The sequence below is a fragment of the Garra rufa genome, chromosome 10 (genome assembly GCF_049309525.1).
Source record: "Garra rufa chromosome 10, GarRuf1.0, whole genome shotgun sequence".
Taxonomy (NCBI): domain Eukaryota; kingdom Metazoa; phylum Chordata; class Actinopteri; order Cypriniformes; family Cyprinidae; genus Garra; species Garra rufa.
The window spans coordinates 39441323-39455506 of NC_133370.1; the positions used below are offsets into that span (position 1 = coordinate 39441323).

The 14184-nt window shown below is 37.3% G+C and overlaps 1 protein-coding gene across 2 annotated transcripts in view; it reads right to left on the reverse strand.

Annotated features, from left to right (window-relative positions):
* The window catches only part of gpt (glutamic--pyruvic transaminase), a 45054-nt gene that overhangs the window by 17306 nt on the left and 13564 nt on the right, over positions 1–14184 (reverse strand). For both annotated transcript variants that reach the window (XM_073849262.1, XM_073849261.1), the window contains 4 exons: positions 4376–4465; positions 4034–4142; positions 1552–1685; positions 989–1232 (listed from right to left, as the gene is read on the reverse strand). In XM_073849262.1, coding sequence (XP_073705363.1) covers positions 989–1232; positions 1552–1685; positions 4034–4142; positions 4376–4465 — 577 coding nt within the window. The remainder of the gene's footprint in view (positions 1–988; positions 1233–1551; positions 1686–4033; positions 4143–4375; positions 4466–14184) is intronic.

The following is a 14184-nucleotide window of genomic DNA, read 5'->3' on the forward strand; positions in this document are numbered from 1 at the left end:
GTACAAACGACTACCATTTTTCTACAAAATGACACACATTTAAGATAAGATATTTTGTCACATAACAAAGGATGCCTTGAATGTCATGAAAATGATAATAACTCATTTTTGACCAAAAATGCAGTTACTGCCTTTTTGCTTTGTAGGGCAGCATAATGGAAGACGATTGGAACAACTAGAACTCTAGAAAATATCTGCCAGCCCCCATCCAAGCTGACAGAGCTTGAGAGGTGAAAAGGTGAGGCAAAGAATGGCAGATAATTGCCAAATGCAGATGTGCAAAGCTTGTCACATCATACCCAAAAAGACTTGAGGCTGTAAAGGTGCTTCAACTATGTTCTGAGTTAAGGGTATGAATACCTATGCAATGTACTTATTTCAGTGTTTTATTTTTAATAAATTTGTAAAATTTGCAAATGTGTTTTTTGCTTTGTCATTATTATGGTGTATGGAGTGTAAACTGATGTGGGGAAAAAGTAATTTAAAGCAGTTTAATATACTGCTGCAACAAAACAAAATGTGACAAAAATGAAGGGCTATGAATAATTTTTCAAGGCACTGTAGCTGCATGACTCAGTCGTCGCTTCAGTCGAAGTAACCTGAGAATCTGTGGCGAAATGCCCGCTTATATAGGGTGTAACCCCGCCCCGTTCAGTGGGCTATGGCGGGCTTTATCGGCGTAAGATTGTGCAGCATCGCTGCCGATCTATTGGTTCGTTTCTAAAGCACTGCACAAACCAATAATCGTGCAGTTACTCTGCATGATTGAAAAAGGCTTCAGTTAAGGAGAAAAAATGCTTTTTCCCCATAGCGTCTAGCGACACAGTACTCATTCCTGTATCTAAGAGAACGGAGGTTACGTTAGTAACCAAGTTCGTTTTTAATAGATTGATATTATTACTGTACACATAATAACTAATAATAAATATACTGCATTAGAGATAATAAATGTGAACATTTTTTTAAGGAAAGGATCGTATTGGCTTACCAGTGGGGTTGCCAGGGTTAATGATGCACAGGACACGGGGGTCGCAATGCTCCCTGGCTGCCTGTAGAGCACGCTGTAGCTCACTAATGTCTAGACTCCAGCACTTCTCCTCATTCAAGTAGTAATTGATCTGAACAGCTCCCAGCTCTGCTAGCGATGCAGAGTACAGAGGGTACTGAGGAATAGAGATCATGACCCCCGTTCGTGTACGACCCTCCCCAGCGGTCAGCAGCTTCAATATGGTCTAAAGGGCAACAAGAATCAAATTAATGCATCGAACAACAATAAGACCATAAAAAATAAAACTAGATTTCTTCACTGTTGCATTGTTGTTGGGACCTTATCATTCAGTTTCTAAATGGTTGTTCACATCTAGAAGGTTCAATGTAAGACTTTCAGAATTTATGTAAATACTGTAATAATAATAATGTACAAATCTTGAATCTGATATACTGAATTATAAATAAAATAAAATATATGTTTTTTTGTTTTTTGCTGTAGTAGTTAGTCTAAGTACACAAGTTCAGTGTACAGAGAAATGTGTTTGCTTTTGCCTGACGTACCACAATGCCGTCACTGGCTCCTGTCGTAAGGTAGATGTTATCAGGATCAGACGAGATACCGCCATCACGACGCTGTATGTAGCTTGCAACATCGTGCCTCACACAATCAATGCCCTGACTGGTTGTGTATGCACCTGAAAAAAGGAAGAGAGCAAAGGGAGGTGTGAATATGAAAAGGGTTTCCTTACAACCCATAACAGAGCCTCAAAACCTCAGGAGGCTTTTGGACAGTGACTAACGTCATCACTTTAATCAGTAACACCCTTGACTGGAGAATATTGGGCAACATCAGTGGTTTAGTTAACAACTGCAGTTACAGTTACAGTTAACATTATAGTTAAGTTTATAATTAAAACTTCTGGTTAAAATGTACAGTTGAGGTCAAAAGTTTACATACACCTTCCAGAATCTGCAAAATGTTAATTATTTTACCAAAATAAGAGGGATCATACAAAATGCAAGTTATTTTTTTTTATTTAGTACTGACTTATCCACAGGAGAAAATCATAGTTGAATTAAAAAAAATAACCCATTCAAAATTTTACATATGCTTGTTTCTTAACCCTGTGTTGTTACCTGAATGATCCACAACTGTGTTTTTTGTTTAGCGATAGTTGTTCATGAGTGCATTGTTTGTCCTGAACAGTTAAACTGCCCACTGCTTTTTTTTTTCAGAAAAAAACCTTCAGGTCCCATAAAATCTTTGGTTTCTGAAGGGCTGTGGGCATTTGAAACTTCTGTAATAGTTGCATATGAGTCCCTCAGTTGTCCTCAGTGTGAAAAGATGGATCTTAAATTAATACAGTCTTAGTTGTAAAGGGTTTAAATAAACAAAAATGCTGAAAAAACAAAGAATTTGTGGAACATGAATCCTTTTTCTGAAGAACAGCAGTTTAACTGTTCAGGACAAACAAGGGACTCATGAACAACCATCACAAAAAAAAAAAAAAAAAAAAAAAAACTGCGCTGGATCATTCACGTAACAGCACAGTATTAAAGGGGTCATAGGGGGCAAAACTAACTTTTACATGTTGTTTGAACATTAACGTGTTTTGGTAGTTTGTGTACACAACCACCCTACAATGATAAAATCCACCCACTGGTATTTTTTTTTTTAATCTTTAAAAGTAATATCCCCTTTTTAAAATCAGTTCATTCTTAGCTTCTTGTCGTTGTTATGAAACACGGTTGATTGACATTAGCGTTTTACCTTAGACCCGCCCTCACCGTACTGAAACAGTCTGAATACAATTGCCATTGTGTGACTCAGGTGCAGAGGAAGACTCTAATTGAGCGATTGAGGTGTTCTGTTGTTAGATGTAATAATGAACATAGCAGTAGTCATTTACTCCCGACATTTGAGCCGCTGAAGACGCAGAGGTTTAATGTTACTTTCGCTTTTTAAATGGAAAGTGCCAATCCCAATCTATATATGCATCTATCTTCATGTGAATCATTCGTGATGCAGCTTCACCCACAGCAGAAGTGAGTATAAGGGTTTTATATGCATCTTTGAAAATTAATAATGTGCTTGTTGGCAAGTTTTGCCGATAAACGCGGCTAAATTCAGCTAAACGCGGTTAAATGTGGCTAAAGTAAACAGTGGCATTTAAAGGGCCTTTAAATGCTTCAGCTTAAAATGAGCTGAAATTTTGCTGAACTGATTTTGACAAGGTAAAAGGGTGTTTTTTTACACTACTATTGAGAATTTTTAACCAAAGTATATTAGAGACTTTTCATTAAGACCCTAAAGAATCATATGAACTTGTGGAAAATGGACATCCGATGACCCCTTTAAGAATCAAGTGTATGTAAACTTTTGAACAGGGTAATTTTTATAAATCAAACTATTATTTTTTTCTTGTGGACTATATGTAAACATATTTTGTGTATGTAAACTTTTGACTTCAACTACACATATAAAAGTTTATATAAGTCCTGGAACTGGTTACTTTTTTGTCCATAGAATGAAAGTCCCTGAAATATTTGATGACAATTTGCTGTCCTTTAGGTTTTTGCACCTTTATTAATTTGCATTTCACTTAAAATCAACATTAAATATTATATCTATATTTTTCCTTTTTTTTATATTTCCTAGACTTACTGTAAATGATACATCAATGCACAATATTCCAAAGGAAAAAAAAATTAACAACTTGCTCTGCCTCTAAAACAATTTTACTTTTCAGATGACATCACCAAGGCCTCTTATTTCTCCTTTCTAAAAGAGACCACTGGATAAAAGTCAGACCCTCTCAACTTTTTTTGCTCAATAAATATCCAGTTTCTCTCATTACAGGAATAAAATGTTATTTCATGTTGACTTTATATACATGTACCTTTAAATAAAATGACTATCTGAGGGTAGTAATATTTCACATAGTCTTTCACATTATATGAGATCATACATCTGCATGTCTAATAATTTGGAGATTGTTGTTATTTGATATTTCATGCCAACCATTATACACACATCACATACCGATGCTGTTTCCTCCACATGATTGTAAAATACGCCTCGCTCGATTTTTGGCATCTTCTGGAAATTTGTCATCATCAAGTAGTTGTGGATAAGTACACAATGCCATCACCTAAAGAAAATAAAAGTAGCTTATGAGGCTACATAATTTATCTAGAAACAAAGCTAAATTAATCACGAAAAAAAAAAAAACTTGGCTATGTACAAATTGGTTCATCTGAAACTGTTGACTTTGGTTAATGCATGGAACAGCTGAAAGCGCAGTGGACCTGAAAATGACTGGAAACATCTAGAATAGATCATTCATTAAGGCTCTTAGTCAGCAAAAGGAGATGAGTCAGGTACCTGTCGAAAAAAGGTGATTGGCCGTTGCCCCATAGCGTGAGCATCTCCGATGTTTGCTTTAATGACCTCTTCAAAAGGCTTTTTGACCCCCTGTAACAGAGTGAAAAACCAGACTTTCAAATCATTCCAAACACTCAAAAAAAAAAAAAAAAAAAACTCAGACAAGGGAAGATGGTGAAAACAATGTGTTCACTTACAATATATTACTTCTTACCTATAAGGCCCTTAATGGTTTAGCTCCTGCATACCTATAGTCGCCTACCAGGCTACAATCCCTCACGCTCCCTAAGGTCGCAAAACTCTCGACTTTTAGTAGTACCTAGGATAGCAAAGTCCTCTAAAGGAGGGAGAGCCTTTTCACACTTGGCTCCCAAAATCTGGAATAGCCTTCCTGATAACGTTTGGGGTTCAGACACACTCTGTATGTTTAAATCTAGATTAAAGACTCATCTCTTTAGCCAAGCATTCACATAATGTATCTCATAACGTTGTACTTCAGTTACATCTGATCAAATGCACATCAACATTCTTCAGCTTGGGCTAAACGCATAATTTTTGCTTGGTTGGAACAGCAGCTACGCTAATTATTTCTCTATTTGTTTCTCTGTTTCTGCCACAGGATTTCCATCCTGTGGTAACTAGGAATTACACAAGATTCAGTCTGGATTCAGAATACCCAAGAAGAGATGACGCCAACCCCTCAGAGGACCGCCGATGATGCCAGCCTTGAAACAACATACAGCACTACACAATTTTTTCTACAAGTTTGATTGCAACACATAATCATTACTATTAGTGTTCATCATCTGTTTTTGATTACACCATTACTGTTTTTAATATTTATACCATATGTACATCGACTTAACATACAGTAGTCACCACAAATAAGCTACTAAATATATTGTAGTAGCCTACATTTTTTTGTACAGCTGCTTTGCAACTATTTGAATTGTGAAAAGCGCTATACAAATAAACTTGAATTGAACTGAATTGAATTGAATTCTGAAACTGGCTAAATATCAAACATGTTTGAAATCCTCCAACTGGACAGAATCATAGTCTAAAGCTAAAAAAAATCTAAGTCTGTGCCTATCACACACTAAATGATTTTCTGTTAAATCTGTCAACTCCAACTGCCCAAAATTTGCAGACTGGCTATGACTTTGCCACGATGCAAGGTTGAAGGATTGCCAAGCCATTGCATAGCAGCTGCTAAAGTGTTCATAGAGGTTGCCAGAGTATTCAAGGTGGTTGGTAAGTGATTGGTAAAGCCGGCAGGCCAAGTCAAAAGTGCCCACCAACAGTTCTCAATAGGTGTGGCACTGAGCAGACTGATTGATGCCTCACTTAAAGGAGAACTCCGGTGTGATATTGACCTAAAGTGTATTGAATCATGATACCGAGTGTAAACGTACCTTGCATATCTCATCTCGTCTTGTCCACTGCTGTCCGAAATCTGGGGTCAGTTAGCCGATGCTCACAACAGCTTGTCAATGAGATCAATGGGGCATCGAAGCAGTCATGTAAATAAATCACTGTTTTACGCCATTTACGAGGCACAAAGTAGCGCCACACTTCATCGGTAGACTTCCAAGGGCCCCGACATTGAAAACTCATAAAAAGCACCGGTAGTTTATTTACGAGAAGATTTATACAGACAGTAACGGCAAGAAGTTTAGCGGCCGTCGCCATCTTGAATGTAGTCACGTTAAGTCGAGTGACGAGCACGAAGGAACGTATCAGGTTTTCAACTTATCAGGTTGTAGTTTCCTTCGTGCTCGACATTCGACTTATCGTGACTACATTCAAGATGGCGGCGATCGCTAAACTCCTTGAAGTTACTGTCTGTATAAATCTTCTCGTAAATAAACTACCGGTGCTTTTTATGAGTTTTCAATGTCGCGTTTTAAATGTCGGGGCCCTTGGAAGTCTACCGATGAAGTGTGGCGCTACTTTGTGCCTCGTAAATGGCGTAAAACAGTGATTTATTTACATGACTGCTTCGATGCCCCATTGATCTCATTGACAAGCTGTTGTGAGCATCAGCTAACTGACCCCAGATTTCGGACAGCAGTGGACAAGACGAGATGAGATATGCAAGGTACGTTTACACTCGGTATCATGATTCAATACACTTTAGGTCAATATCACACCGGAGTTCTCCTTTAATGTAGTGTGTGCCGGTTTAAAATCTGGGCACTTGAAGATTAGGGTTAAATTGAACTTATTTTGTCTTCTGGGAAACATGCAAGTATCTTTTGTAGTTTCTGAAGGGAAGTACTAAATTAAAAAGATATGATATTTCGTACACAGCTTCATTCTGTTCAAAAGTTTACACCCCTGGCTCTTAATGCATAATTTTTCCTTCTGAAGCAAACAGTGAGCGTTTGAAACTTCGGTTATAGTTGCATACGAGTCCCTCAGTTGTCCTCGTGTGAAAAGATGGATCTCAAAATCATAGTCTTATTTGGAAAGGGTTCAAATAGACAAAAATGCTGAAGCATTTTTCTAAAGAATAGGCAGTTTAACTGTTCAGGACAAACAAGGGACTCATGAACAACTATCACTAAACAAAACAAAAAAACAACTTGTTTCACCTAAAGTGGTACATGCCAGTCAAAAATTTGGGCACTTGTCGGTGCCGACAGCCTTGTTGCACTCCGGGTGTCCCGTGTTCGAATCCCGACTCGAGGACCTTTCCCGATCCCGCCCCCCATCTCTCTCCCACTTTGTTTCCTGTCATGTCTGATTTGTCCTATCATAATAAAGGCAAAAATGCCGAAAAAAAAATCTTAAAAAAAAAATTTGGACACGTGGGATGGTGCCAACACCACATCAGTGAGACCCTTCAAAGTACAACAAGTATGCCATGAGAGCAGTCAGCTAGCTTAAAACAGCGATGTAGGGCGAGTTCAAAGTTGGAGGAGAAAATGAGATTTTTAACATAATTTAACTATCATGAACCGGAATACACAGAATTCATTTCTTCTACCATCCTACATTTCAGACATTTGCACCTCAAGGCTCCAATTCTCTGTAAGTCTGTGGATTTTTTTTCACAGATTTTCATCAGAAAAAAATCCTTAAAGGAATAATTCACCCAAAAAGGACAATTATGTCAATAATTACTCACCCTCATGCGCAGCACATCTAGGTTCTATGTCGGAGCGCCATCTCCTCCGAAGAAGTCATTATTTTTATCATTATTGCCAAAGTTGTATTGGTGTCTATGAAGGTTTAGAAAGCTATCACATTACATCAAAAACATCTTAATTTGTGTTTCAAAGATGAATGAAGGTCTTACAGGTTTGGAGTGACATTTTCATTTTTGGGTGAACTAAACCTTTAAAGTGCCCCTATTATGCCATTTTAAAGGTAGTTAATATTGTTGTAATAGTCTCTTAAAACAGGTTTACATGTATGCAAGTTCAAAAAACACTTTAGTTTTCTCCAAAATTAGATTTATTTTTACCCCGTTTCTAAATGATTCGTAAACGACTCGTTTGAAGCAGTTCGAAGAATCAGTCTCTCTAAACCCCTCCTTTCCGTGAGCCCTCACTGCTGTGATTGGTCAGATGGTGCAGTCCTTTTGGATTGGTCTACCGCTTCAGCGCAAAACGAAACGCCCATTGGCATAACTGAATGACAGCTGCGGAGACCTGTTAATGCATAGAAAAGATAGCCTCGATTTTACCCTATCAATTCGAGCCGGAGTCTGACGATGAAACGGTTGAAGTGTCACATCGACAAGAAACTGTTTTGCAAGCACGACTGGAGCAGGACGTTTCTCAGTGGGTGTCATATTATAACTGTGGAAAGTGTTTGCAATTTGCTTTTGGAAGCGAACCGGGCACACCTCTACGTTGTGAACTTCAACACTGTACAATCCATAACACTGCGTTAAGCCATCGTTTATCATTATCATTACTTAAACTAATAAGGCAGACAGACAGTCAAGCTGCATCAATCACAAGACTTTTTAGACTACATTGCACTCACAGCTAAACAACAGAACTACAGAAACGCAAGTTAGCCGGTTACCAAGACATGTGCTGGGTTGTTACACACCATAACGTACACAAAGACGTATTTTGAACGATCGCTAGAAAATACAATTATTAATCATACTTACAGGTAGGAGTTCAGAGGAGCAAGCCGGTCCAAATAAACTGGGCACTGATCCATTTTTTAAAACCAAGCGTTTGGTGAATCTCGCGTTGTAACGTTACTCCCCAAGATTAGAAAAGCAGTCATCAGTAAAATGACGCGAACACAACACAAGATTGGCATTGGACTGCTGAGGTGTTGAAAAAATTAATGTTAACCACTGATAGTTTCATCTTTCGGAAGGGCATATAAAACAAATTCACTCTCACAGGCTGTCACAGCGCAGGGCGTCTTCTTGACATGATGTAATCCACGTGAAAATGGTAGGCCTACTGTTTGTGGGCGGGCAAGTTGTTCGCGAAATTGAACGTGGGCGGACATTACGCAAATGTGTAGCTCGTGACGTGTGGCCGTTACAGAAAAAAGATTCGAATTGCTGACGACTCGTTTAGGCGAATGTGAGCCGACTCTTTTTTTTGATAGACAAAAACTTTATTTATAGTGCACTGTCGGCGTCACAACTTTGCAGATAGTTTATGTTCACATACAGCTACATGACACACTACATGAAATATCATATTTGAAAAGGCATAATAGGGGCACTTTAAATCTACTTGCTTTCTTTCTTTCTTTCTTTCTTTCTTTCTTTCTTTTAGCTTTATTTATATAGCACCATTAAAACAACAATTGTTGACCAAGGTGCTGAACAAAGTATCAGTCAGTAATACAATAAAAATTACATAAATTAATAAAAGCAAATTCTAACATAATAAGTTACACACTTAAGATCACTAAATACACATGTGAGATTACTGAAATGCCAGAGAGAAAAGATATGTTTTTAGCTTTCCCTTAAATTCAGGTACCGTGGTAGCAGTTCTAATATTAACAGGTAGACTATTCCAGAGTTTTGGTGCAGCGACAGCAAAGGCACGATCGCCGCTGAGTTTCAACCTGGCCCTCGGAACATTTAGTCGTCTCAGGTTGGATGACCTCAGAGACCTTACTGGATTATGAAGTGAGAGTAACTCAGAGAGATATACAGGTGCTAATCCATTCAGACATTTAAAAACCAGTAACAACACTTTAAAATCAATCCCGAGACGTACTGGAAGCCAGTGCAGAGAAATTAAAACAGGAGTAATGTGTTCGCGTTTTCGAACACCTGTAAGAAGCCTAGCAGCGGCATTCTGTACCATCTGAAGACGGTTCAGAGATGACTGATTAATGCCCATATAAAGGGAGTTACAATAGTCTAATCTTGTTGAAACAAAAGCATGAATAGCTTTTTCAAAGTCCTTAAAAGAAAGAAATGGTTTAACCTTGGCTAGGACTCTGAGATGGAAAAAACTGTTTTTGACCACAGAACTGATCTGTTTGTCAAATTTAAGGGAGCTATCGAAGAACACACCCAAATTCTTCACTAATGGTTTGACAAGTGGAAACAGTGAACCAAAATCTAAACCAGAGGAGCTAAATGCTTTGGAAGATTCAAAAACTATAATCTCCGTTTTATTTTCATTAAGATGAAGAAAATTTGCAGACATCCAGGCTTTCACGTCGGCAAGACAAGCCAGAAGAGTATCAATACTCCTCTTATCAGATTCAAGGGGCATGTAAATCTGGGTATCGTCCGCATAACAATGAAAAGAAATATTGTATTTCCTAAAAATTGACCCTAGAGGAAGCATATACAGTGAGAATAAAATCGGAGCCAAAATAGAGCCTTGTGGAACACCACAAGTTAAAGGGGCAGAGCCTAACGTAAATTCTCCAATATTGACACAGAAGCTTCTATTAGAGAAATAAGAAGCTTTTTGCTTAGAAAAAGTGCAAGATTAGTTTTGTTACTTTAATTTTTAACTTCTGAATTCTGACCAACAGAGGGTTAAAATGCTGTTTACATGTCTTATCTATCGAACAAACAAGCAGCAAGGGTCAGTGCTGCTGATGGCAGGGGTTCACCCAGTCCCCTTCTGTGTCCCATTCTTTCTGTTTACTCAAAGCACTTTAACAGACTGTGCAGCTGAAGCTCACAAACAACCTCCCTTGTCACTCTCGCTGCATGCTGATTGCAACACACAAACACCTTGTTTTTCCAAATACGTTGTTCCCTCCATTGTGGAACACATGGTTCTGACAGAGCAAGATAATACAATTTTTGTTTTACTGACATGTGAGGATGATTTCAGCTAAATGTATTATCTGCTTAAGAAAACACTAAAAGAAATCAATGATCAGTGAAATAATCAGATGGAGTTAAAGCCTATTCAAACACTGTCTCTGAATGTGAATGTGAATGTGTGAGATAAAGACATCTCAGTAAGAAAGAGACATCAATGAAATCTCTTCAGTAGCTCAACTGCTGGAGAGAGTGATGAGATTATATGAAAAGTAAAGGTCTAACCCCATATGTGCCTCCTTATATTTGCCAGAGAACCAGTGTGTAATGAAAGTGAATGTTTTCAAACTGAAGATTTTTCAGCGTATTCTCTCTGTTGTGTAGCCAGCAAAGGGATTGATGAGTTGACAGTAATGATGTGATTCCTCAGGCTACTATGAGTCAGCATTTCTGCCGCTGCCTTCTGTACTTTCTAGAAGTTCTTTAGTAAAATAGCCAATTAGACAACTATTGCAGTTGTCAAGTCTAAAGATAAGAAATGTGGGAATTAATTTCTCGTGTCTATGTGTGATCCTGGACCACAAAACCAGTCAACACCTAACAAACCATACAATGGAAAGCTTATTTATTCAGCTTCAGAGTCACATATATCACACAACTTGAATAATTAAAGTTTTACAAAATCATTATATATTGTTGCCATTATGTCAGTGTTGCAACATTTCAATGTGAAGTGGTCAAAAACCTTCTCAAGAAAACATTTTATGAATGTGAACTCCTTCAGCCAGAGCAGGTCCTTACATGATCAGCAGGAATGTGCTGCTCCCTGAATCCAATTTCATAACACGTTATATACGATAACGGTCAGACTTCTAGGAATCATGCAAAAGTACAAGAATCTATGAAAACCAGAAACAAGGAGAAAAAAAAAACTGGGATGCAAGATGAATGTACGTGTCACAAATCGTGCCTCTGTGGCTCCATCCGATCATCACCAGCGGGAACCATCCTGAATACTGACTGTGAACTCCATTTCCCATAATCCCCGTACCTGGGCTGATCACCCGCACAGGTGTCTGCCATTACTCTCAGACTATTTATACTGGTCTCTCCATACACTCTTCGCGAAGTCTTGTTTTGCTGTGGCTAACATTTCTGAGCGTTCTCATCCTGTGTTATTGTTTTCCTGTTATCGACTTGGACTGTTTACTCTGTTTTGATTCTCCGCTGCCTGCCTATTCGACCACCCACCTTGTTTTTGGAACTATCTGTCTGCTTGCCGCCTGCCCTGACATTCCTGCCTGTCCCTCGTTTACGATCTATCTCTGATCTCCCTTCATTGTCCTGTTTGCTGTTGTCTGACCTCAGCCTGTTTGACCATTCTTTTCTCTTAATAATGAGCACATGGAGCACATGCACATGGATCCCAACCTGCCTGAGCGTGCGTTACAGTACGACGACGTTCAAATGAGATTACACAAATTCATACAAATTTGCCACCAATTTGCAACAAAGTAATAAACATAAAATAGATTCTTAAAAATAAAAGTGCTTTAAAAGGTTTTTCACAGTGATGCCATATGAAGAACCTTTTTAGGTTTCACAAAGAACCATTCGGTCAAAGGCTCTATAAATAACCATGTCTTTCTTACCTTTTTATAATATGAAGAACCTTCTTTCCCAACAAAGAACCTTTTGCAAAACAGAAACAAAAACAAAGCAAAAAACTTTCTATCTATGGCATTGTGAAGTATCTTTATTGTTAAGAGTGTAGTAGCAAACTGCCGAAAAAACGTGTTTTGGAAAAACAAACCAAAAGTCCAAATAAGACAAGACCACAAAGAAACTGAACCATTATGCTAGAATTTCAAATAATCAATCTGTCATTTACAGTCAACCAAACCAAAATGAATTTAGACACTTTCAAAATTCCCCACATTATCACAGTTTATTTGCTATGGTTTAGAAAACAGTCATAAAATATGACAAGAACTCAGAGTTAAACTTTGTCAGAACAAAATTTATCTTGATAATCACAAATAAACTACAGTCAAACCAAAATTTATTCAGACACTTTCAAAATTTCTCAAATGATCACAGTTTTTTGCTATAGTTTCAAAAATTGTAATACAATTTGACAAAAACTCAAGAGTTAAACTGTGTCAGAAAGTCATCTTGATAATGTCAGATATCTTTGATAGAAAGGTATTTAACAAAACATGGTCAGGTCAAAGTGTCAAATCAAATTTTTGGTCCAAAATTTGTGTAAATTTTACTGTTAGTCCACTGTATGACGAATTTGTGTGTATAATATGCCACAGTTTTACTTGCTATCCTCACTTACATAAATTAATTATAGTGTCCTGTACCCACTATTTAAAAATAGGACTGTATTTGACTGTATTTCAAATCCCATTAAATCCAACAGTAGCTGATAATCATTACATTCATGAATAAGCAAGGTTTGTATAAAAAAAAAAAAAAATGAAAAAGAAGATATTTCGAGAAAATTTGGTTACCGGCTTTAAAAAAAATACATTTTCTTTTGTGTCCCAGTAGAAAGAAATACAGGTTTGGAACAAAATGAGTGTGAGTAAATGATAACAGAATTTTGGTAAACTAGTCCTTTAACAATCCCTGAACTAACCTATTAAAACATGTTTAGCTCTACTATATGGTTTGTAATTATGGCTGCAGGAAATCGTTTAGTATATTAATTTTGCTCAATCTGAACATAATAACAACAGTTTTTTTGTCAAAATACCACCGTTGCTGTGACATTTGAGTTTATTCTTTACAATGTTCTACAATTAATGCCCCGATTTCTGCAAGGCGCCACTGAAATTAACTCTTATCCACCTTCATATAGCAGCTATGCTTATGTCTCAAGAGAAGCACTATTTTATTTAGCTATAATTAAGCATTTTTGGAGTGAATGCCTAAATGACACTCAACTTATGTGTATAATTTTGAACGTAAGCTGTGTAATTAAAGTACAACAGCAATGAGATCTGTAACTGTTCAATTTCGATTGAGAGCACTGGCGGTTTTTTATTAGCTATTCAAAACTAAACAAATAAATTACAAACCCAAGAACTGCTTTAGGCAGTTTTACATGGCACACACAAACTGTATGAAAAGAAGCAACCTTTTTAATATTGCTTGTCAGGCTATTGAAATGATTACAAACATACTTGCTTGCATAAGGAGGTGGATCACATTTACAGTTGAGGTCAAAAGTTTATATACACCTTGCAGAATCTAGAAAATGTAATTTTTTCTAAAATGAGAGGGATCGCACAGATATTTCAACTAAAAGACCTTTACATATGATCCACAAAAAAGAAAATAATAGTTGAATTTATAAAAATTAAAAGTTTATATACTTAATACTATGTTGTAACCTGAATGATCCACAGCTGTTTTTTGTTGTTGTTGTTGTTTAGTGATGAGTCCCTTGAGAACTGCCCGCTGTTCTTCAGAAAAATCCTTTAGGTCCCACAAATTATTTGGTTTTTCAGCATTTTTGTGTATTTGAACCCTTTCCAACAATGACTGTATGATTTTGAGATCTTTTTCA